The sequence below is a fragment of the Ischnura elegans genome, chromosome 6, assembly GCF_921293095.1.
Source record: "Ischnura elegans chromosome 6, ioIscEleg1.1, whole genome shotgun sequence".
NCBI lineage: Eukaryota > Metazoa > Arthropoda > Insecta > Odonata > Coenagrionidae > Ischnura > Ischnura elegans.
In genome coordinates, this window is record NC_060251.1 from 31,189,159 (window position 1) to 31,215,844 (window position 26,686).

Below are 26,686 nucleotides of genomic sequence, written 5' to 3' on the forward strand. Positions count from 1 at the left end.
GCTTGCATCGCACTCCTGCCAATCAAGCAATCAAGTACGTCTTTAAACCGTGTTTCTGCAATGAAAATTAACGATTTTGTTAACTTTGCTAAAATGGCCATTTTCCGGTGGTCTGCAGCCACGCTTTTTGATCGGATTTTGAGCGAGGGGCGTTTGTGACCGGATTGATTGATAGATTTTCAAAATGCAGATTTTCAAAATTTAGCTTTTGGGGAGGGAAGCCCCCCACTCAGAGGGTCGAAGAGAGGGGCCAGGGAGGGTGAGCTCGTCGAGGAAAGGGTTCTGGATTAGCAACCCTTCAGAGGGTGTACCACGCCCATCCTGGAAGTACCTGCTCCATGGGCCCACGAAACTCATTTTAACCTTTTCGCCGCTTGTGAGGAGAAGGTTTTCGGAGATTGAACAGCAGCGATAGGGTTAAAACTAAGTTTATTTGAAAATCATACTATTTTTATTACTTAACTACAGTGGAACCTCGTTAAAGCGAGTACGGGCTATAGCGACACTTTCGCTATTACGAGAGATAGCCGATGCACCGTCAATTGACCCTATAATAAGAGTGTTAAAAAATTCGTTTTTACGAGACCCTTTCGGCGTTGGCTCTCGCCATAGCGAGGGTTTCACCGCCGGAAGACGACTCCTTAACCTCTGTAACTGCTAGCGATCTGTTAGAAATGAAGTTAATGGAGTGCTCAGTCTCAAATTTATGTAGTAAACTGTCGTTCGATAAATATAAATATTGATGAAACAATGCTTTGCATGATTTTTATTCAGTGCGGCGCTTATAAATTGTTTGAATAGTTAGTCGTTATTTGAGTAAGGAAATTTAGTGATGCAAAAAAACATCGCCTTTCGTCTGGATTTATGCTTACGTTTATCGGATAGATGTTTATCTGTCGCCGCACCACTCCTGTTCCTGTATATCTGTTCGCAACAGGTTTATTGGCTATTATTTGCTTCACCTCTGGTAAAGCGACAATTCGCTATAGCGAGTGTTTATTAGTGCATCGTGGGGTGTCGTTATATCGAGGTTGCACTGTACATAGGTGGACAAATATCATTTATAACTTATTGAAGCAATGCCCTGAATTCTTGATTACTGTGTCGTTCTTACTTGATCTTCTGTGTTGTTCTCTTAGAAAACAAACTTCTATTTTAAACTTGTACTTGGAATCATTTCAGATTTGATGGATATTTGTCAAATGGACAATGGAGGCTGCTCTCATGAATGCCGCTATGACTACCAAGAGGCACTGTTTGCATGCAACTGCCCCCCTGGACTCTATTTGGAGCAAAATGGAAAGAACTGCTCTCGTGATTGTAAGTCGATGATATTTTTATTTTATTTATTTGGTAAAGAGCCTACTTTATTTAAGAATTACATTTTAGTTCATCAATGAGTTTGTTACTAAAGAGCTGAAGTTCTTTTGGCAATTTTCATGTTTGCTCGGTTTCTACACCAAGTCAAACACTTACTCTCTCCTAACATTTGCAAAAATTAGGTTAGGTTTGCATAAAGTCATAGTTGTATTTAAGTCAGATACATATTACTTTTGTGTGTACATAAGTTAGATCTTTTTAATGTAAATAAATCACTATAGTGGCATTGGTATTATATTCTCTCTACCATTATTATGTGGTTTTAAGGTGAGACATTATCCAATATTGCAAATTTTTCTCGTCAATGCTCTTAAAATGCCATGCTGATTGGACTTTTCCATCATTTTTGAACTTAAAATTAACATTGTATTCATCATTTACCACAGAAAAACTATAACAGCCATGGCTCTGCCGCTGGTGGAAGATAAATTTCATGCATATTGTCCTTTGTTAAAGTAAAATGCAAGATATAGGTATTGTTCTTGAGATGATCTACTAGTAGAACTTTTGAGAAATATTTCTAAGTACCTCTGTTTTTTTCTATAAAATGGTGAAGTATGTTCATGATTTAGAACAAAACTTCAATGGAAAAAATATTTCCGAATTTTTAGTATGATTTATCACGAGTTTATTATAACCTCTTGAGCACTTAGAAAACTTGACAAGAATTTATTATTTTTCAGTGGTCGACAATACAGTGCCATCCACAGAAGGTCCAGTGTTTGACCCTGGTCCATGGATGCCAATGGTCCCTAAGGAGCCAGAGTCGGTCACGGAAGAAGTTGTGAAGCTGCTGAAGGAAAACCCCATCGATGCTGATCATGTCGAACCCACGGTCCACCCTGCTGATGGCTCTGAGTCATCTGAGGGGCATGATGCTCATAGTCACTCCGACGAGACAACAGTGCAGCCAGCTGCTGCTCAAGGAGGAAAGGAAGAAGAGACATCTGGCGGAGGGGTAGTTGCGGAAGAGGAGACTCCTAACCATCAGACAGAGGAACCACATCATGTTTGGGAACACCAAACAGCCCAGCCATCATCTGTGGGAACGGGGCGTAGTGGTGGGGAAGAGTCAATATGGGTGGCACCATCAGCAGGAGAAGAAGAAGACTCAGGTCAAGATGCCATGGTGTCAATGGAAGAGGAGGAACACAATGGGGACACCTTGTCGGAGCATTCACCATCAGAGGTCTTCGTAGGAGCAGAGCATGACTCGGGGGAGGGCATGCACGCCTCTGAAGAGGGTGCCACAACTTACCGGAGCCCAGAAATGCAAACAGAAGGCATTTCGGAAGGGTCCATGATGCATGTCCCTGAAGAACCCCATGTTTTACTCAGTGGTGAAGTGAGCTCGACTGAGTCTCTCAGCAATGAGCATGACTTCTACGATGAATATGACGCTCATGTGATTCCTGGGCACGTGAGCGTCGATTCGGACACTACTTTCAATGCAACATCTGAGGGAAGTAACGAACACGGCCCTCTTTATGACCATGTTGTGCCAGCATTTGAACATGTGGTGGTGAGGAATGAAAGTGATGGAGAGATGGCTGTGACTACTGAGGGAATGATCAATGCAGAACTGAGGAGTGGTGATGAGAAGTCTGTTGAGGACACGGGCATGGAGGTGGCATTGGATGTGCAGAATGAGGATGAGGAGTCGAAGGAGGAGGTGAGCGAGGAGAAAGAGGGAGAAGGCATGGGAGTTACAGTGGTCACTAGTGTGGGAGATGAAGGGTCTGCCCCAGAAGTGTTGGACAAGGTGTCAGATGGAGCTGAGTCAGATGATGGAAGTGTAACTACTGTCCAGGATGTGAATTATGTGATCAACCATGATGATGAGTCTTGGAAAGATAAAAAAGGTACAGTGGTCAGAGGAGGGGAGGTAGAGAATATGGGTAGGGAAGAGGAAGGCCAGCAGATAGTAGCCAACACCACTGAAGAGGGCATTGTGGTGTCAGCTGTCAGTGAAGACATGATTCACAGCCAGATTGAACCGCAGGAGCTTGATACCAGCAAGCATATGACTGATGGAGAGGAGGAAATGTCAACTGTAGCTGAGGGATTGGATGAAGAAACATCAAAAGTTGTACTTGAATCAGATGATACCAAAGAGGCTGGCATGAGTGATCAACATCAAGTGGAAAATCCAATGGGTGATAGTAATGGTGGTGACAGTCAAGAATCACCAATGGTTCCTACCCTTGTTGTGTCTGGGGATAAGAATGAAGAGGAGAAATTGCCTGAGGAAGCAGAGGGTTCAGTCTTCAGTTCAACAGAGGGTATGACAAAGGAAGGAGATTCCATGGCTGAAAGCAAACCAAAAGAGGAAGAGGATGAACTCGGGGAACGATTGGGTGAAGTTGTCCCTTCAGAAGATCCAATTAAGTCTCAGGAAGGAGCTGTGACTGAAAATGGTGTCAAGGATGAAGATTGGAAAGGCAGGGTTGTATCAAATCAAGAGTCTGCTGGTAAGCTTGATACAGTTGTTGCAAATTCAAGGGACCTTGATACAAGTGAAGATGAAGACCCAAATATAGTGCCAGTTGAAGAAATTCCTAAGGAGACTGTAGACCTAGCTGATATAAAAAAGAAAGCTGTAGTTCCTGAGATTGATGTGAGACTAGGGGGTGATGCGGTTAACGAATCAAACAAAACCTATGCAGTAGAGGAGAGCCCTGCAAATGAAGAGGTTGGGATGAAAAAATCAATGACTACTTCAGATTTAGATAATCCCATAATTGTAGTAAAAACTCTGCCCATCCATGAAATTGTTATGTTGAATGATACTCATTCATCTCAGTTTGAAAATAGCATTGAAAACCTTTCTGACAAGTATAATTCTAGCCACAACAATAATGAGTACCATCCATCTGCAGAAAATGACATCAGTGTCATATCAAGTCATTACATTGTGCCTGTAGATGCAGGTGAAAAGAATGAGTCATCGTCAGGAAATGACAAGAATAATGCTGTCACTATTGATTCTCAGGTGCCATTCTCAGCAACAGTATCATCGTCTACAGAGGCAAGTACCAAAGCAACTGTTGAAAGTGACAGTATGATGTCTGCTATGAATGACAGCACATCACCTCTTGATATGGAAAAGGAACAAACCAGTGGGACCAGCAGCACCACTGCTTCATCTGGTGAAAACATGGAGATGATGAAAGACAGGGTAAGCAATTCTGAGGCAGAGATTCCAGTGTATTCTATGTCTTCTGTTACTCCAAGTTTGGAACCTGCCACAACTACAGAAGGTGTTGAGATAATGGAAAAGAAGCAAATGCCAGTGGATGATGTGGGCTTTGCAATTACAACTACAGAAATGGCCCTTGAAGAAAAGGTCCAAGATGGGTTAAAAAATGTTGAGACAGTACCAGTGAAGGAGGGTGAGGTGGATGGCACGGAGAAACCATCTTTTATCACCACCAATTTAGAAGACCATGTTATTGAGGATGCAAATACAGTGTTTGCTGCCAATCCTACATCTCCTAGCTCTGTGTTTGAGGAAACAGCCAAGGAAAAAGGCTCTACTTCCGACTCAACTCTTGCCCCTGAAGGGCAAGGGTATACAGGGGGCACCACAGAATCATCTAAAGGCTCCGTAGGTCTCATACATGGCATACCTCTTGAATCGGATGACAATGAACAGGCAAACAATCTGGCTAGTGTGGATACTGAAGATGCTTCAAAAATTTTGGAGGAGAAAGACCCCCTCACTGTAAATGGTGTCGTTGATGTTGGTGTTAGAGGCACCACTGAGAATGCAAATGAATTAGCTTCTGTTGGACATGAAAATTGGCCACCTACACTCATTGGTGCGGAAAATGTTACTAGGGGTGATACTTCTCCTGATGAAGGAGCTGAAGATTTGGAAAAGAACTTGGATAGCCAAGTGGTGCCTGATCATTTTGAGATCCCTGTGAAGAAGAAGGGAGAGTTGAAGAAACCAACTCATCATGAAGATGAGATCACTAAGCCTTTGCTATTTGCTAAGGAAGGAAAAGAGAGCTTAAATAAGGTGGATAAAGTGGGATTGCTTCCTATAACTCCTGTTATGCTGACAGAGAGGCCAACAACTGTTGAAGGTGATGAAACCAGCACTGTAGAAGTTCCCTCATCCTCGGAACCAAGTCAATCTGAGGCTAGTATTTCACCAGTGGTGCCCAGTGTTGAAAAGGGAGGGGAGAGGTTAAATGTGATTGCTGAGGATGACTCCGGGAATAGAAAAGACATTGGGAAAGCGATTGTGAAGGAGAGCAGTGGACGGGATCTGGGAGGGGAAAGCAAAGATGATGAGGTCAGTGCAGAAAATTCTGATTCATCAAAAGAGGAAATCACTGGTAGGGAAATGGAAGGTGAAGTAAGTGCTAAGAATCCCAGTGCTGGTGAAGTGGAATTGAATGAGGAAGTTGTCACAAGTGCTGACGCCAGTGGAGTAACAGAGAAAGGTGATGTGGAGGCGAGATTAGCTAATGTTGTTGCTGAGGAGTCTGGAGATAAGCAGGAAGTGACCACTGCAAGTCCCTCAATCGGTGAAATAGTCAAAGGAGATGCAAAGGAGGTCATTGATGAGATGGAGAAGGAGAATGGTTCTGCAAGTATGACTACTCCAATGGACTCAACAGAAGGTACTACTATCTCAGTCCAAAGCATGGAATCTGCTACTGAATTGTTATCTGATGGAATCGAGCCTCACAAGAATGTGGAGGAGATGTTGAAGGAAATGGGAGGGTTTGGTGAAGGAGGTCATAGGGTAGTTGCCAAAACTGGTGTTGAACCCTTACAGTCATCAACAGAGGCAGGAGCCGAGCCCACTGAAGTGACTATGAGAGAAGTGGCTGACCATTCATCCACTGCAAGCATCTCTGCAACTTCATCAACAACTTCTCTTCCCCCGTCTCCTGTCAATGAGGTCACTATGACTTTGCCAGGAGATTCTGTAGAAACGACTACTATGTCTGTTGACAGCGAAACTGTGACTACTTTAAGTGATGAGATAGATGGAAGAGTGAACTTGAAGGAAAACAACACATCACAAATTCCTGAACCCATGATGAACCAAAGCATGCATGAGAAAGGTCCTGTTCCCACATTAATGGTTCATGAGGTTGTTACAACCCAACCTGACCCATCAAACCTCCAAGAAGTTTCAGCAAATGCTGATAACTCAACTGCCATTTCCAGCAATGGTGATGCCCCGGAGATGAGCACCATGACACCTGAGGAGAATCCAACGACTGCTTTGCCAGAACCAGAAACTATGGTCAAAGAAGAGACATCTAGTGTATCAGGAAAAGTCACCAATGACACATTACCTGGTAGTGACGTCGATGGAGCTGTTCCAGAGAGTGTCTCTGATGGGGAGAAGAAATCTAATGACATTGAAGGGCTTGATGGCGAGTCTCCTGGTTCTTCAAACTTTCCAGAACTAGATGATCAGCATTTTCCAAAATGTACATCTGGTGAGTTGTTAAATCCTGCTGTGATATTTAACAGTCATTAATTTAACCATTTAGACAATTAATGTATAATTAGGAGTGACATCCTTATTGATGGTAGTGGCATTGCTACAGTTACAATTCTCAGGCCGGGACTCCTGCGATGGTAACCAGACATGGTAGTATTTTCAGAACGTTGGAAATGTAATTTTTAAGTGGAGAGGCGAAGGGCAACAGCCCTGCTTTATATGTCTCCCTAAGCCTTTGTCTGCTCAGTTTTACCTCTGGTTGGTGCAGGTTTGAAAAGTAACCGATACAGTTACAGCCATTCCCATATCACTGGTTAATGGCACAGTAAATTGAAAAATGTGACAAATCCTTTTGCGAAAGTCATTTAAAGTGGATGGGGACTACTGTAGGTCATCAGAAAAAAATTAAAAAATTGAGATTAGTCACTCCCCGCTATTACTAAATGTCTGAGGAAATAGTCTATGTCAGATATAAGTATGTAGTTTTGAAGTAGTTACCGTATAAGCACGTGTAAGAGCCGCACATCTATAAGAGACGCACCTCTATTTTGAGCATCGAAGCTAAAGAAAAATAATTTTGCGGCATTTTTTAATCCTATCACGCAGTAATGAAGACGTATGCCTGGAATTTCAACAGTTATCAAAACTTCTTTCAATACTAAAAATTTACGTGGCACATTTTCAGCTAAATTTACACAATATGTACAGCGCTCGGAGATATGTAGGTATTCACTTGTAGTCTTAACCTCATGATGCTTACTAGGCATGGTCAGATAGGATACCTCGGATCCAAATGTCCACGGATAATGCCCTTCACCTTACACTCTGGATACAAATTCATTGAAGGAATTGAATCTGAATCCGAAATTTTAAATCATTGCTTTTGTGAATGCAACATAAGAGGGAGTAGAAAGAGTTCCAATCCTCTCTTCCCATACTCCGTTGCTCTACGATGCTTGTCCTACTCACAAACCGTTTGTTTAAAAGCTCTCGTAAATAGGATAGCTCCCCTGCCTGATGCTTGTTTTTGACCTAGGGTTTCAGATGACTGACTCACGCTGAACACCATGGCCAGTCAGTTCCCCTGGGACTTGCTACCGGGGAAGGGGAGGGGGAAGATAAGAAGTTTGTGTAAGAGATGCCCCCCCATTTTCCCCTGCAATTTCTGGGAAAAAAAATGCGCCTCGTACACCTGCTTGTACGGTATATGCCTGTGGAGGCCTAAAAATTTTATTCCTGATCCTATTTTAGAGCTTTAAATTCTCAATGGTAAATGTAATTTTGTCATATCTTTCAGGTCAGTTCCAGTGTACTAACGGTACTTCACTGACACCATATTCTGTCATCCCAATTTCATCATCCTCCCTGGCTAGTATCTCAAGTGGTGCTGCTTGTGTTCCCCTCTCAGCAAAATGTGATTCCATCAATGACTGTTCAGATGGCTCGGATGAAGTGGGGTGCATTGAAGATGGCTGCCCTGGCAACTTCCAGGTAACGATGATTGATTCATATATTAACATATGTTTCATGGTGCTGGAAATCCTTGAATATTCTAGGAATTCAGTATTGCAAAATAATGCCTTTCGTGTCGAATGCCACAGATATGCAGCAAAGATTTTCTTCTAAAAAGAATGAAAGCCGCAGTCTGTTTTCTGATGCAAATGAACCAATGCTACATGTATAGGGTGTGGGATAGAGGAAAGTGACCATTGCGGACACATTGGACCCAGCTTAGAAGGAGCCCCAGCCCTTCCTTGGCTGCTCAGTTTGATCCGCACCAATCCCCTCCGCGCTGTCACCCAATTCTATTTGCAGCGTTTTTTCCAAAAAAATATTTGTTTCTTGTCTCATAAATCTGAAAAGAGAAATGAATTCTCCTTTTTCCGCTTATCACATGGAAATTTCAAGTGAGGTTCTAGTGTTAATATCAACGGAGTTCAGTTCAGTTCCAAATTACTTGATATGGAATAGAAATTTACTAAATCCGTCAATATGAATGTTAAAACTTCGGTTAACCCTTAGACTGCGGAAATGTTCTTAAACGTTTTGCATGCTGACAGCGGGAAAAACGTTTTTAAACGTTTGAACAATGCTCGACTTCCTACATCAGTTTCCCAAAATTTTTATTGCTACGCGGCAGGGGTAGTCTGGGGTGATTGGTGGCCCTCCTTACCGGGGGATTCGGTGCCCTCCCCGAAAATGGATTTTGACGTTATTCTGGCTCTCAAAAACTAGATAAAAGTTAATAAAAAATACTATGAAAAGTTAGAATTTAACAGCTTATAAAATTTAATGATGTTTAACCCTTTCACTGCTGTTCAATCTCCGGAAACCTTCTCCTCACATGCGGCGAAAATGTTAAAATGCGTTTCCTGGGCCCATGGAGCAGGTACTTCCAGGATGGGTGTGGTACACCCTCCGAAGGGTCGCTAATCCCCGACCCTATCCTCGACGAACTCACCCTCGCAGGAGCATCTCATCGGCCCTACCAGCGGGGGCCCTACCTCCGGAAAAGTGACCGCTCTGACTGCAATTTGAAAATCAATCAACCAATCCAATCATCACAATATGATTGTTTTCATCGCACTCCTGCCAATCAAGCAATCAAGTACGTCTTTGAACCGTGTCTCTGCCATAAAAAATAACGATTTTGTTAACTTTGCAACAAAACGTGGCTGCGGACCACCGGAAAACGGCCATTATATCAAAGTTAACAAAATCATTATTTTTCATCGCAGAAACACGTTTCAAAGACATACTTGATTGCTTGATTGGCAGGAGTGCGATGAAAACAATCATATTGTGATGATTGGATTGATTGATTGATTTTCAAATTGCAGTCAGAGCGGTCACTTTTCCGGAGGTAGGGCCCCCGCTGGTAGGGCCGATGAGACGGTCCTGCGTGGGTGAGTTCGTCGAGGAAAGGGTCCTTGATTAGTGGGTCCCTTCGAAGTGCTTCGGCGAAAGTGCTGACCGCATGGCAGGGAGAAAGAAAAAGTACGTCCACCGCAGTCTGCCGTGCGGACGTACTAGGTACGTCCACAGCAGTGAAAGGGTTAATACCATTCTGGCAAATTTTTTTGCTCTATAGAACATCATATTTGGGCATATTTAATTATCCTCATTCAGTACCTCATCTGTGCAGATATGTATGTGTTTAATATATTTAGGTAGGAACACCATGCTAATTTCACTGTTTTCTCTGTTCTATAGTGTTCGAATGGTCAGTGTCTGAAACGTCACTTGGTGTGCAATGGGATAGTGGACTGCAATGATGGAAGTGATGAAGGCAGTTGTGGTGAGTATACATACATATTGATTTACATAGGTTGTTGATGGAATCAACTTATCTCTACCCTCAAAAATTCTGTACTAACTATGTATATAAAAATTACATTTTAATGGAACTAAGTGGCAAAATTCAGTCTAAAATTAATTTTAAGAAACAAAACATGCTACCATGCTGGTAATTAATGGCAAAGCTATCTTCATTTTAATAAGACTGTTATAAGCTCTGATGAAATTGATAATTCCCTGCTGATTTCAAGATGTTATGGAATCAGGTCTGACTCATATCTTTCATTATTCTATTATTCGGATTAGGATACCAATGCCTCCTAAAAATACCACTAATTATCTTCAGTCTAATAATCAGATTGTGCCCTCATTTTCGATTAGTACCTAATTTCATCAAATATGTACGTACATATTTTTAAGATGCATTCTCACAAATATTTTTAATTGAAAACCAAGAATCCATTAAAATACATTATACTTTCATATATTACCAAAAGTGATTTAAAGGATTTAAGTTTTTGCAATGGAGAGAGTTGGAAACCTTAGCATGAAATGAATTGCCTTTATTTTGTGCGTCATCACAGGCTGTGTCCTTTAACTTGGGTGCTATATCCATGCAATCTGTAATTGGCTGAATAGAAGATGAAAGTTATGAGTCATTTTGCTCTGCTCCTTGGTTCACATATACACTTAGTTTAAATTTAAGGAGAAAGGCAGATGCATATATGGGTATGTTATACATACAAAGGTATGGTTATGTTGTACATAAAAAGGCAGATACATACAAAGGTATGTACATATATGCTTTTGGCCCTTAAATTAATAGCTATGGTTTCATCTTCTTATCTCATATTAAAATTTTGTAGCTTTCAGTCTTGGACGTAATTTTAATAACATATTTTCTTCAGAGCCCATTTGATGAACTTCTTTATCAATTCTAAGTGCTTTTTTTCCTTACAGATACATGGCAGTGTCAGTTTGATGAATACCAATGCCCCTCAGGTCGTTGCATCCCCAGTTTGTGGCAGTGCGATGGAAAGCCAGACTGTGAAAACAACACAGATGAGCACAATTGTCGAGGTTTGGATTTTTTAATTAGTTTCCTGTCATTTTTAAAGATTTTGGCAGTCAAAGTGTTTACTTTAACTTAAGGCATAAACTGAAGAGTAATTTTATTTATGCCATTTTTGGTCCAGTGTGTTTCCATATTACCAGTTTTGTGTGAAACTTTTGTTTTATTTGCAGACTCATGCGGCAATGATGAATACTTGTGCCCTGAAAGGTGGTGTATTCCCATGAGTTGGCGGTGCAATGGCATTGCTGAGTGTGCCAGTGGAGAGGACGAAAAGCTGTGTGGTATGTATCCATACTCCTCATTCTCACATCTTAAACAATGGGTAGTGGTGGTACTTTATGTGAACATGATTTACATATTTTCTTCCAAAAAATTTCTAATAGTCAATTTTCTCACCTGAATCATCAAATCTAATCTAATCAAATGTTATTACATATATCCTTAGCAGTGATAATGGCACTCATTGCATTTAAACTGCTTCCTTAAACATTACAAAATTCCAAATTACTGTATCTAAAATGATAATTTTCTTTATTGAATGCAAATACCTATGTTTTATGCTTATGTAATGTCAAGGGAGGATAAATAAATTTTTGAGTAACTTTGGATTATGCAAAAAGCACTGTGCCAAAAGCTTCTTTGGAATAAGATTTTTGCTGCTTGATAGTATCATAGAATGTAACCCTCATGTTCACGGGCACATCGCTGTAGATATATGCATAGAAGAATACAATGTGGTTTGCTGGTGTTTCAATGTGCCACTTCAAATTAGAAATAAAAACTAGCAAAACAAATAATCCAAAATGAATTCATATGAAACAGAGCCACCATTTGCGGTTCCCATGTCCTGTACTTACCTTAACTATCGTTTATGGTCACCTTAAGTGCCTATAATGTGCATGTGAACTCAGAACTTTAAAAAATATATTTTCATTATTAAACCTTGCTTATATGATTGTGGCAGAGGTTCATGTTCAATTTTCTTTGATTTTATGACACAATACTTCACGTAAATGGGATTATTGGTGACCGCAATGACCTAATGGAATTTATTAATTTAGCCTCCCTTCATCTGCGGAGAAAACAATTTGCCATTATTTTTCTATATTGTATATTAAATAATCATGTTAAATGTTCAACATTGCTTTCTCTTGTACTCCTCAGAGTTCCAATAGTTTCATCTCGAAGCACTTCACTGTTCACAATTCCTTTTTTAAGAAATAACTATGTATTCTTTTTTCTTTCCTCTTTTCCGTGCAATGAGAGATAGCAATGCTAACAGTAACCTGGCCTTTTTTGCTGCTCCATTAAACACTTAAAAACATTGTTAAGTCTACAGTTAGGTAACTGTGTGATACTTTAATAATTATTGCTTTCTCCCAAATTGAGTTTTGATTGCATCCTTTTATAAAGTAATGTATATCTTTTCTTTTTTATATTATTGTATTGGTTTATATTTTTTTTTATAAATTGTAATTTTGTACAGGGTTTCTATGCCTGTTAATAAAGCATATTATTATTATTAATACGTGCAATTAATTTTATTTATGCATTTTATTTCATTTTTATTTCTAAACTGTGCATAGTCCAAATTGTGGAAGAGTAACTGCATGTTTTCTCATTCTCTTTCCTTCAGATTGCTCACTTGAGCAAGTGAAGTGCTCCACTGGAGGTTGTGTGGCTCGCTCTGAGATTTGTGATGGAGTGGATCAGTGTCCAGACGGGAGCGATGAGTGGGACTGTTCTCGTCTGCACAATGAGACAATGGAACTGGAAGTTAGGTGAGGGTACATTTTGGAGGTACTATTGTGCACAATATAATCATTCTGATCATCTCCTATTTTACACTCAATTTATGTAATTGCATCATCAACCTTCTCCTGATTCTCTATAAGTGAAGTGTGGATTAAAAGTGCCTTTCTACAGTGTAATCATAATTTAAAAAAATGTTAATGCTACAAAATTTTGATGTGGTATGAAAATACCAATTTTAATTAGTCGTCTATTTTTATTTTTATTTCCCATTAAAATATACACGTAGTATTTTATAATAAATATACCAAAATCTTTACCCAACTATAAATTTAACCCAAAGACACAATAATAAATTAGGGAAATGGTTGAGAAGTTGGACAAAAAATCTAAATTTAAAGATTATTGTGCATCTTTCTAACAATCCCCATTCATTTGAATTTCTGTATTACATGAGCATATAATGGTATCACCATCACTATCAGCTGTAATCTAATTGGCCAGATGATTCTCTGCCTTCCATTCTTTGCATTTGGATTAAAGAAAATGAACTTCAAAACACTGCTACCTATCTCATTAAAAGTAAAAATATGCCAGGGAAGGCTATAATATTCAGTGAGTGGATCATCTGTGCTTGTGAATGTTTTTATCACATGCTAGGTGAGACTCAGGTTACACCATTCATTTTATACAGCATGAGTTAGTGATTGTGACCTAGAATTTTTATTTACGGAATTAGAGGTGAAAAGAAAATTTATTTCCAGATGATGAGATGATTTAATGAGAATTATGGCCTGGATTTGAACATGTATAATGCTGTGGCAGTCATGCCAGGGAGCAGGCTTGGAGTTGGTGATGTGCCACAGGCAAATTATCAATTACTGAGATGTTGCTCGGACTATTCTTTACATTGGCAAGACTCATCATGCATCCTAACTTGTGATTGACTAACATAATGGTTAGCAATTTAATGATTGCTATTTCATACAATGTATTTGTGATCCTTAGATCAGTGGTGGGCAAAATATATTTACATTATACGCATATTTTTGGAGTTTTAAAAAATCAAACAATTTGCTATTTAAAAATATTTCAGAATCTCAAAAGAAGCAGGTGTGATCAAGATCTAATTTGAACCTGATAGAAATAATATAAAATTGGCACATTCAGGAATCAATATTTTTCTCTTCAACTAGCTACCAGATGCCAGAGAGTTAGTTGTGATGTTTTTTACTCTTGCCAAATTGTTGATATAATGAAGGAAGTAAAAGTTCTAATCTTTTTTTTGTGCTAATGCTTTTTAAGTTGGATTTAAAAAGCATCTGAAGTTTAAAAATTAACAGAATATTCATTTATTTTGTAAATCAAAGCCTTTTAACCTTGATACGTTTTTCTTCAGGACCGGTGAAAATGAGTGGCTCTCCGTTTGTGCTGATGAGTGGGACAGCAAATGGAGCGACTTTATTTGCCAAAATTTTGGCTTCAGGTGAGTTTTATGCAGATGGGTTTCAACTAGCGTAGTACTCGCATTGCCAATAGGGTAGTTTTCTTCATCAAAGAAAACAAAAGGCATTGATTGCGATTCATTACCTAACATTTGTGTATTCATTATATACAAATTATTTGGTTTAAAAAATCCCAGTTATTATGAATGTTAATGGTCAACTTTAACTTCATCTGAAAAAGGCCAGATTGGCACCCATGCAATGCCACTCCACGTGACGTCATAGGGACCTAAATGCTATATGAGAAGTCAGGAGTTTTACATCGTCTGAGATTACCAATGTATGCATATGATACATAGCTCAGGGAAACATTTCTTAATAATCACCTATTAAAATTGCCTATGGTCGGAAAGTTTCCTTCATTTGATAGGGTATTAATAATCCTTACTAAAATACACCAACGGATGAAGTTCGTCATAGAAAATATGGCTTAATGGCTTGGTGGTGGAACTGGTAATATACCTGACCGGCAATCAGGAGATCTGGGTTCGAATCCCGGCTAAGTCAAATATTTTTTCATGGCAAACTTCATCCGTTGGTGTATTTAACTTTGCACCCGTGCGCGTGACTGCATACAAAGTCACTTGTTCCTGCAGTGCTTTGAAATCCTTATTTAAGCCAAGCACTACCTGCTAGCAGGGTACTCTGCTACCTGCTAGCAACCTGCATTGTATCAGCGCTCATAGCCTCACACAAAGGTGGCCTCACTGTGAAAAATAGATATCATCATTTTAAAATCTAAAAGCGTAAAATACGTACTCCAGGAGTAATAATATTTCGATTTGGGCAATTAATAAAAATAGGAAACCACCGTATTTCCATAAACGGCACTGCAGATTAACATTTGAAATACTGCATGCTCTTGATCACACACTTTGAGCTGTTGGCTGTGCATGGCAAAAAGCCTGATTGTCTGAAAGTGGCCTTAAACAATAAAAAATTGCACCAGTACTGCAGAAAGGCCTAGAAAGCAATCCTTTCTGAGGAATGGGAACCACCGTGAGCTGAAATGGAGCAGTCATGAATATACAGCTCCCACCAGTTATGGCTAGCTTCTTCTTGGAGGAACTCTATGTAGGAAAATGCTTTTGCCTTTTATAGCTTGAGACTGGCATATTCTGCTGACCTTTTAATATAACTGCTACTTTATGTGGCATGTTAGAAATTTTTTTAGAAGCATTCCAAAAATGAGCTCACTTCCTCAACCAATTAACAAATTCAAAAGGTTTTCTATTGGTTTCATCACTTTGCATTTTATCCTCTAAAAAATGATAAGACCAAATGTGGTACCTTTTCTTACATCAGCGCATATATCAAAGTACCTAGTTAGTCAAAATGTCTCAGTAGATAGCAGCATCTACCCATGTTTAAGAGGAGGATATTTTGAAAACTGATATTCACCTGTATGTCATATTGTAGAGAAAAGGTTTTTGATGGCTGTGGAATATCACTATATGTTGCATCCTATCGCCACAGCATTTTTTGTGGGTATCTCTACGTGTTGCTGCAGAAGACTTATAAGTGGCTGCTCTGGTCTTTTGAGTGGCTCCAGTAACAATACGCTTCATGTTAAAAAAAAAGGCTGTGCCATCTCTTGACAAAACTTACATAAGCTGTTACCTTTGTTTCTCAGTAATTTTAACTCTGATCTTACATGTGATAAATATGCCTGGTGCAATGGAGACTTATTGTGTTTATGCATTAGTTTTAAGCTTTCCATTTTAATTTTTCAGCCGTGCTGTATTTACTGAGTATCCATCATCTGGTGGGCTTTCCAATTCATCCAGCGTGTTCATGTTGAAGCCTGGTATCTCTTCTGAGTCTTTAGCTCTTCAAAATGGTGTTGGTCTTCCTGGAATGTTGCAGAAGGTGACGTCCTCATCATGTGCATCTGGGAGTATTGTTGCCATATCCTGCCAGGAATTCAGTGAGTCTCAGTAACATTCTCCACAAGGCCTTACTTTTTACAACATTAACTTTTTCTTGCCTATATATCATCAGAGGCATAACCATATCCTTCCCCCGTTGATTAAAAAAATATATAAGCGATTCAAAGCATGCCATTGGTAAGGTAATTTTGAGGCTCAGCCAAATATCATTTAAAAATACATAGGTACATGTATTTTTTAAGTTCCTGGACCTCTGTTATTCATAGGGGGCATTTCAAACTCTCTATATACCCTTGGCTGTGACTCGCCCCCTTTAAGTACTTCTTGATAAATGCTTGTGTGCATCATCGTAAATAGTATTGTCATTTATTATCAATTGAAATTATAACCTACACAGACTCCCGATTATCCGGCTGCGGTTTATCTGGGTTGTGGATTATCCGTGCATGATTTTCACTCTCGCTCAATTTTTTCCGCGATTGGTATAAAAAAATTCAGACGAAAAATCGTCGGAATTACGGCATTAATGCTAGGATACACTGGGCTTATTTTTTCCGTTAGAATCCCCTTTGTAAAACAAGTAACCATGCGCTAGCTGCATTCACGGGAGCACCATGTTTCTGTTTTCCAAGCCTCGCAGTGTCCAACTATGCCCCTTGATCATGGATACATGGCACGCAGCAGTTGCGCAAGACGCAACTACGTAGTGTGGAGCCTATCAGTGTAATTTCCGACGTCAAGAAGTGGTTTTGAAGCATTGGTGCTAACCACTTTTCTGTATTCGTGATCACACAGCCACGGATGTGTGGTTTTCCGCTAAAAAGATTGCGAACAGGCGCAGAAAGCTGTCATTGAGTCCGTAAAGCACTCCTAAATAACAGAATAACTGCATAAATGATGATATATTGTTTGTTTTAAGTAAATTATGAACATTACAAGACATTTAAGTGAAAGTTTGGATTATCCATATTTTCCGATTACTTGTGCCGTCTCTCCCCATCATTAGCCCGGATAATCGGGAGTGTGCTGTATTGACAAATTATAATTGGCTTGTGTCTTGAAAGAGAAAATAAAAAAAAAAAATTCTAACAAATGTAAAGTAAATGATGTTTTGTCATTGTATTCATAGCCATTAGCACATCACCTATCAACTCTTGAGCAATTTAACACGTTGCGTACTGGGGTATTTAAATTCCTAGGAACGCCGATTCTGGGTGGAGGTGTTGAGATTGGAAATATGCCTTTGGTTTAAACATGGTTAAAAAGCTAATGTTTAGAATATAACTTTACCTAATCCTACGTTATGATGCATCAATTCATTATGAATAACGAACAACAACTTAAAACGTACTAACCTATACGCATTGTACGCTTTAAAATTGCTTAGATTGACACACCTAAAAGAATCTTCATCATCCGTCCGGAACGTTCGGGAAAAAAAAGACGAGAATTCTCGCCATCCGTACGCATCGTGTTAAAAAAGATGATTGCCTATTACAGCCTATCAGTAAGTTTCACAGCAAGAGGATGATTCTCATCTTCTTCCTTTTAAGCTTGTGGCAACCATGGTGTGGCTGAGGGATTTGCAGCAAGGCTGGTAGGAGGGGGAGAGGCAGCCAATGGCCAGTGGCCGTCTGTTGCCCTGCTCTACCACACTCGACAGAGAGCAGCATGCACAGCAAGCATCATCAGTCCGAGGTGGCTGATTGCTTCGTACAACTGTCTTCACATGAGGCAAGTTCCGATCATTCCATGTTGATTTATCTCCACGGAAAGTGGTTTATGATGCCACGAAGAAAGATTAAATATGATTGATCCCGGAAGGACGAAATTCATGGATAACAATCTGTCGCTATGCACATATTATTATGCATTTATTACATTTAGTTTTCTACCAAGCTTTGCAGTTAACCATAAGTGTAATGATAATACTTTTGGCAATCCATAATTTATTCATGCAAGGATCAAAAAAGCAAAAATACAGAATATCTTATCCTGTCATTGTATATTTTCATGAGTCCTATACGTGCACATATAATTTTGTACAAGGATACATGACCGGAAGAATTAATACAAAAATTCACTGCCCAACCACCAAACTTGTGTAAGTGCATGAACAGGAAATGTTTTGTAATATGGTTTGTGCTTTCATTTAAATTCTGTTGTATAAAAACCATTCATGCAAGTGTACATGGTCTCATACTAGGTAATTAATAAACAGGACTAACGAATTCAGAAAAAAAGTAGATATTAGAACCTAAAAACTCATTAAGTCCTTCCAAATATTGAATTGAACATAGGAATGTTTGCTTATCTTTCAGGGAGAAATCTTTATCTCCAGATGGTTGGGTTGCCTTTGGAGGAGGCTCTACGTTTGACAAGGACAAGCCTGAAACACAAATAAAAACAGTTAAATCAATTGTGCCTTATCCTCAGGTAAGTGTTGAATACTTTGTAATTTCATTTTATTTTTTCCCCAAACATTCCAAATGGGTGCATGCTGATCAACACAATGAAATGAGAGTAGGCCATTATCACCAGAACAAGAGAGTGATTGAAGGTGAACATCGTGTTGGGCAGTGGCATAACTGAGAATATTCTATGGGGGGGGGGGGGGGAGCATCCCACCCCCAGGCAGCAGGGGGCTGGGGAAAATTAAAAAAAAATGATATGCTTGGAAATACATTTTACATCATTTTGGCACTTAAAATTTGAGTTTCACACATAATTCAATGGGAATACATCACAGCTGGAAAAGCATTAGTAAACTATAAAATTTGTAGGCTTTTCATTTTCTCTTGTCAAAATTTACTTTCTTCTTCCAGCCATTTCTTTTTACTGCTTATTATTACTCATCAACCTTGTTTCCTCAATTCCTTTTGCCCTTTTTCATCAGTTTACCTTTAAATGCCTAATGTGCATGTACAGTCCTGGAAAAAGCTTCACTCTGTCCCTTGCATGATCAAACCGGCAGTCGAATACTATATGGTTAGAATGAAACGCAGTGGTGAAGTGCGACCATTCAACATTTTAATCAACTGGCTAAAGATTAAATGACCTTTTTCTATCCCAGTCTAGGTCATAGACCAAACTTCTTTTTCCTTTCTTCTTTTTTGAAGCCATTTTTTTGTTCCTCAGATATTTATATTCTCTTATGTATCACAATTTCAAGTTTCTTCTTGTATGTCATCATACTTTTCATTAATGTGTGACTCTAAACTGAACATAAATTCATTATTGCCTCCAGGTCAAGTACAACCGCTTCCTTTACAACCATGATGTTGCCCTTGTGGAGCTGGTTGAGCCTCTAATCTTTACTCAGTCTGTTGGAGCAATATGCCTTCCTGAGAAGCCAATTGAGCCACGGCAGCTGTGTGTTACTGCAGGGTGGGGCTACACTTCACCAGGAGGTATGTATCTGTAGCAGATAAGAATAAAATGCTTCCCACTGATGGCACCATGTTATTCTTATGGATTTCATAGATAGATGATGCAGTGGCCTGGTGAGACTGATTTCTATGTTTATCCTTAGCGAAGGTGGTGATGGTGTGTCTTAAGCTTACTTTTAATATATATTTTAACCAGTATCCACTGTATCAATCTGACTGGGTCTCCAGTAGATTTGCTGTAAGAAAGAAAGTTATTATAGCAAGCAAGTCAAATACCATACGGGTGGAATGCTGGAGCATTACATAAGGGTGGAATCACTTCCCCAGACGGCACAGAACCCTCCGTATCTAATTCGTATGTACATAGTACCCATTGACTAAGGGGATACTGTGCCGCTCCGTCGCTTTTCGTCAATGGATACATACCATTCGCGGCCTGTCGACGAAGCGCGTACGCAGCATGTGAATGTCCGCTACTAAGCACGTACGATTGGATACATAGCGCGCAGGAACACGGCACTCAGGCTAATCTCAATCGATTAGGTCGAAATTAGTTATATCGTAACTCGCACGATCGAAAAATGTATCGAACGCAACACAATCGATAACTACCGACCGTAGCGAGAACCTTGATACGAATGAATTGTAAGTTCTCAATAGGTAAATAACACCATATCATGAATTCTAATTACCATGAAAGACTCACGACCGACAAAGTTTTTGTCGGTTGTGAGTTTTTCATGGTAATTAGAATTCATGATATAGTATTATTTACCCATTGAGAACTTACAAAACTTACTCGGCCACTTAAATAACTCTGCGAAAAATGAGATTCTCACGGCTAATTCACGCACCACCAGCATCCAGCATTGTTAAGTGGCTCGTACTTACTTGGAAACCTTGAGATGTTAATGAGAGTAAATTCTTATTAATTTTGACACAAAATAAGACATCACATAGCCCACGAGCATTAAAAAGCTTACCCTAAAGCCTGACGAAATAAGATTTTTAAATAAAAATTGCCGATGAAACAGGATTGCTGACACATCTGCTATTAGTATGATCGAATTCATCAAAATGCAAGCAAAAATTAACGTATAGTTCAGTCTCAGCTACTAAAACTTACCCATATCAGGCGCTAAAGTATTTGAAAAATTATTTGGTATGAGTAAAAGTCCCTAGGTAACTGCAGTAAATGTATCAACCTATTAAAAATATGAAAGTCCTGCCAAATCACCAGCATAAACACTTGTAAAATAAAACATGTTATCTCTTAGATCACACCTCCGATTTTATACTTACTTTGCATGAAGTCACCACCGCAAGAAATTTTAAAGAGGCAGGAAAGAAAAAACCCACAGAAATACAATACATATATTATGTATTTTCTATTGTCAACCACAATAATATTTCCAATTTTCTCTTCTATCCCACATCTAATTTAGCGAAACAATTACTCTTATTCTCTTTCGAATAGAAAATTATTTAAAAGAGGACTGGTCGATACATACAAACTATCGTCAATACTTTCTCCGATGAACGTCCACCATCACTGCACCAACTTGCACAAATCAAATCCACATCCACAAATATGTCACTTCTGCCACAATGTCTGTCTTCTTGGCGACAGGTAACAGTGAAGCAATGGTACCTTCCTCCAATCTGGGCACCTTCCATTCAGCAAGAATTTTCTCCTCGTCTTCTCGTCCAAGGCCACAGATTACTTTCTGATATCACAATGGTGCAATGTGAAGCTCACACACCTAAAATTAATAAATAATAAAATACCATGTAACTTATTAGGTCAAATCATTTCCAATTTTTGGTATTTCTGCATGAGAAATCAAATTACTAGGCTCGTAAATATAGTAAATATTTGTATGCCTGATATTTTTATTGTTATAAACTATAGCATAAGATAATTTGAAATGATGAAAGCCGACGTGTAATACACCATAGGGCAAGCTAAGAAGCAATATTCGATCCTATAAACTTGGCAGCTTATTCCTAGTTTCTCCTTTAACCACACGTTTACCGAATGAATTAATACAAAAAAGACAACTAAAATGCAAGAATTTTCAAAAGAATTGCTGCTACAATATTTTGAATCACCATTTTTAGTACTGAATAGTTCGGGATGTTGATGCATCAACATCCCGAAGCCACTTCTGACTTAAAATTACATCCAAATAATTACAGCGAGAAAGAGTACATACCTCACAGTTTTTCGTAGGGGTGAAATGTTTTCTTCTTATCGCCCAAATGCACTTCTTCTTCAACTCAGGATCTTTTGGAGAGCTAAAAACTTGAACCATATGTCCCGGAGTTTCCATTACATCCCGACAATACACACACGAAAGGCATTTCTAACAAAAATATCTCACAAACACGTTTCTGAAGCCCAGTGAATGAAATTAAAGAATAAGGGAAACTTCACCATTACCAGACACTCTATTCTTCACTAACTTAACCACAAAAATCCCTGAAATGTAGTGAGACGTGATGTAAACGACGCGATCTCCAACGGCTTGTGAAGGCATGTGATCTTTCTAGGAGGATAGGGCACGATGGCACCAGATGGCACCACCCGCGAAAGAAAATAGTCCCAGACCGAATACAGTTTTATCGATGAGATACAATTTTATCGATGCATATGAATTTGCCAGTCCTCTTGCATCTTTTTTCGTCATTAAAGGAAATAAAGAAACAAAACCTTCTAAGTAACTTCCTAAGCGCGATTTTTGTATCTTGATTGTCCACCCTCGTATTTAGGTACGAAAACTTCCTGTGCCGTCTGGGTCTAATATGAATTGGAATAAATCCAGAGGAAATTGTTGTCATTACCATTTTGTAACTTCATTTTTTTTGCCTGTTGAGAACTCCATGTTCAGAGTCATGTAACATATTTGGTGTGAAGTGACGTACTGGTGAGCAACACCCATTATCCAGGCTGAGCAATGGTTAATTGACTATTTCTCTTCATTTTGCAGCTGTTGCCATTTAGTGAAATGAGAAATTAGAGTCATAAAATTTGGTGTGTCCATTATACAGATGGCTACCTATTTTGTGCAACCGAAAGTTAGTTTTGGCCCACCAGTTGATCACACTCTTGCCAGACTGGATAGCACCAAGCAAAATGGCCAAGCATCTGATCCACAGTTCACCACTTAATATTAAAACAAACCTGTCCATGTGCTATTTTCTATACAATGCATGCATTTTGTGTGTCACACAACCTCACTCCTCTGATCATTTCAGAATAGGAGTTTGACAGCTGTAGTTGAAAGAAATGTGGAGTGACCATGGTGGCTTGATCTAACACTGGCATCAATCTGATGCCCGGGTAGTGACAGACTTATCAGAAATTAGCAGGGCCAGGCTCTCCAGCAAATGCATGAAAATTAAAAATATGGAAATTGGTCGACTTCAATAGATGTTTTAAATAAACTCATGAGTATTTGTTGATGCCTGATTGATTTTTATGTAAACTTTTTTTCTTTGCAGAAATGAACTTCAGCCAATACTTGCACTATTTGCCTGTGCCAACAATAGAACTCAGTGAATGCAACTCTACAAAACATTACTCAGGATTCATTACTGAAGACAAGATATGTGCTGGATTCACTGATGCAATGCATTCTCCTTGCTATGTGAGTATTTTAGAGTTGTCTGCAGTGGAATCCCGATCTATCGTTTCCGCATTGATCGTTTTTCCACATTCATCGTTTGCCGTTCCTGGTCCCAAAAAAGTTCCATACAGACGTAATTTTTTCCCTGAAGTAGGTATTGTTTTCCTGCTTCCATCATTTGACGATAATGAAACGAAGTGTATACTATGTGTCATTTATCCTAGCTGAAGCTAACGTAGCCTCGCTGAAGGGGGAGGGGCCTCGCTGAATGGGAAGGGGTAGTACCGAGAGAGAGAGAGCAGGAGCGACCTTAGCGTTGCCAAATGTACATAGCCGCCCGTGTGTCTCACTGAAAAGGTGTGACTCATACGTGGCCATAGATATTTTGGGCCTGGCGGCGAAACATTGCATACAATGTATACCTACTCATTTAGAGGGGATTGAGGATAATCCCATCTCAGAAGACAGGATATTGTCCGCTAAACGCGAGACCGCTGGTGAAAGGCATTCATAGGCGTAACATTCTTATAAACGGGGAGTGCAAGGGAATTCGTGAGGATGAGGATGCCAAAAGCATGGAGAAAAGTAGCGCGACGGGTATTTTATTAAATATTTTATTTTGTAACTTATTGCTGGAGTGGTGTGGATAATAAATCAACCTCCTCGTCTTCCCTCCCGTCAGTGTCTTCATATTCAGAGTCACTTTCCGTGAGCTGTATAATTATCGGCTCCATAATAGCATTCCTAGCAATTTATTTTTTCAGATCTTCATCTTGCAGCTGTTCTGCGTGACGGACACATGCAGCCCAATTCCTTCTCCCGTTGAAAATAACGAAGAACATTAAACACAATGCTCTTCGCGCTACTGCGAAGCAGCATGTTGACTTTCTTCTCCATAGCGCCTTCAACAAACTCCCAAGGTATCCAAAGCTATATAGATTGTAATACCCAAAAGTAAATACGGGGTTGAGGAAAAGGGTTAGGGTTTGGTAAGAAAGGGATCGGAAAAGTACTGATTGTGAGAGGGAAAAGGTGGAGGGAGGGAGTCCGGTGCTGATGGGAATGCAAAAGATGAATAAAAATTTTCTGGAAAGGAGATGGAAATGGATTGAAGTGGAAGAATAAGGAACAGTAAGTTATAAGTTGGATTTAAATGGAAGAATCGAAGAGCACCAAGAGAACGCGCGAGATTTGGCAACACAGCTAGCAGATTCACGAAGTTGACACGACGGAGGTCTGAGAGCGACTGACGTTCCGAAGTGCTAGGCCACGCTTACTGTCTGCTGATTGGCAGAGGGAAAGTCACGTGTAGATAAAATTTCCCTCCTCTCACCCCAACTCGGTTAAGCCACACCAGCTCACCCGCAAAGATAAAGTGAACAGACCTTAATAATGATAGGCGGGTAGTTTGAATCTTCCCCAAGAGATGGAACTTCCATAGGGAGAAGCTCAGTGCCATGGGATAGTAACACTATAACACACAAGCATTTGCGCATTTCCCAAAATCCGCTATCCCCCTCCATTCAGCACTTGCCCCCCCCCCCCTCTGATGCACTTCTCTTCTCCAAAATCAAACAAAGGGCCACAGCTCATGCAGAGATCGTATTATGAAGACCATAAATCATTGGCTTCTAAAGAAAATATCAAGGTACACAAGAACAATAGAAATGTGTTTCACGCCTCCCCCCCTTTCTCATCCACTGACCTTTTTCAGCCTAGCTTCAAAGTTCCTATTTTCTGGAGGTCAACTGCTGTGTGAGTCGTCTATTAGCCCAAAAGGTGTCTTACAATGACTTTTGGCAATAGGTGTTTTACTTTTATTAGATTGAAATAATAGTAATGAGCAGATAAATCAAAAAAGAATGAGACCAAACACGATGTATTTCTTACATAATATAAGCATTTTAAGCAAGGAAATATGTATGTAGTTAGAAAAATAGGATGGAGACTTAGCTTTCGAAACTCGATATCCCAGCAGCTCAGCCTGTCATTAGTTGATACTGCATTTTTTTACGAAAACATGATATGTATCAGATTACATTTACAAGGCACAAGTGAGAGTTAAATCTCACTGGTCAGAGTTACTGACGAAGGGATATCTTCTCAGGATATTTTGTTTCTCCCTGCTGGCAATTCGAATTCATATGGTGCTACGGTTCTTGGAAATGAGTGGGTAAGATGCCTTCTCTTTAGAACAAAAAATTTCATGCCGCAGTCATATGGTCATGCATCACCCTCTGCAGTTGGATCTGCATACAGGTCCGGATTTGCTGTAAGGCAAAATAGGCACATGCCGAGGGGCACCTTCTGTTAGGCAACCGGCAATGATCTGTACTGGAGGCGCCTCGAAGTGAACCGCCATCAGCAGGCTTATTATTTGGGTTCTGTCTGCCTGCAGGTGCCCTATTTGCTAAGGCTTTAAATTGGCTAAGTTAGGATTATAGCAGAACTTGAACTGCGATGCCATAATGAATGAATATGCCAAAAAGAAGACAAGAAGGAAACTTTTGAATTAGTTCTCGTTATGCTTGAGGCAGGCCCCGTTATGTCTTCATTCATGCTTTTAATCTGCACTTTAATTTCTCTAGAAGATATTGCAGGAAGATATACCGTTGGCCGTATTTGTATTTTAAAGGCTTTGTTCAATTGAAAATGTCATTCGTACCACTGCTCTTCATGTGTTTTGAAATTAGTTAATTTATATTATATTTCATGCTACCGCAGTTCATTCAGTTACAGCAGTACCTAATGTTTTTATTTTTGAATTTACTCTTCTTTTTTGTTGTATGAATTAAGGCTAGACATAATTTTTGGAAAGGGTATTCATAAAGTGTTTTAGTTGCATAAAAGTTAAACTGTTTCATAAAGTTTTGCTCCAAACTATTTTTAAAAATTGAATTTTATATGTTTTCCCTGCATAAAAATTCAAGCATAAACTTATGCTGTCAGCCATATATCTCTTTATTACTTTTTTCCAAACCTTATCTCATGCGAGTGGCTATGCCATATCTTAAAAATCGGGGAGGGGCTCAAGGGAGGAGGGGTGCTCAATGGAGAGGTGCCTATAGCGTAACTTTGGGTAAATCCGGCCCTGTCTACGTATGCCGTATGTGATAGCATCAGTTTCGAACTTCTCCTCGTACAAGTGGTTCTGTACTTTCCAGGGTGGGTTGACTTCAAACGAGCGAGTGTTTTCCATGTGGGATCAATAAAGTCAGGTTTCATTTTTATTAGTTTTATTTTTATTCGTCTTCAGAGCATGGCCTTTGAGAAGGAACAAGTGAGAACTGTGAGAGA

General features: G+C 39.5%; 1 protein-coding gene across 1 annotated transcript in view; it reads left to right on the forward strand.

Annotated features, from left to right (window-relative positions):
• LOC124160273 overlaps positions 1-26,686 on the forward strand; it is a 43,059-nt gene that overhangs the window by 9,325 nt on the left and 7,048 nt on the right. Inside the window, exons 8-20 of the mRNA XM_046536095.1 lie at positions 1,183-1,320; positions 2,064-6,848; positions 8,151-8,344; positions 10,067-10,151; positions 11,111-11,230; positions 11,396-11,506; positions 12,862-13,006; positions 14,377-14,463; positions 16,216-16,409; positions 17,925-18,105; positions 18,693-18,807; positions 19,619-19,781; positions 23,265-23,410. Of these exons, the coding sequence (XP_046392051.1) occupies positions 1,183-1,320; positions 2,064-6,848; positions 8,151-8,344; positions 10,067-10,151; positions 11,111-11,230; positions 11,396-11,506; positions 12,862-13,006; positions 14,377-14,463; positions 16,216-16,409; positions 17,925-18,105; positions 18,693-18,807; positions 19,619-19,781; positions 23,265-23,410 (6,464 nt within the window). The remainder of the gene's footprint in view (positions 1-1,182; positions 1,321-2,063; positions 6,849-8,150; positions 8,345-10,066; positions 10,152-11,110; positions 11,231-11,395; positions 11,507-12,861; positions 13,007-14,376; positions 14,464-16,215; positions 16,410-17,924; positions 18,106-18,692; positions 18,808-19,618; positions 19,782-23,264; positions 23,411-26,686) is intronic.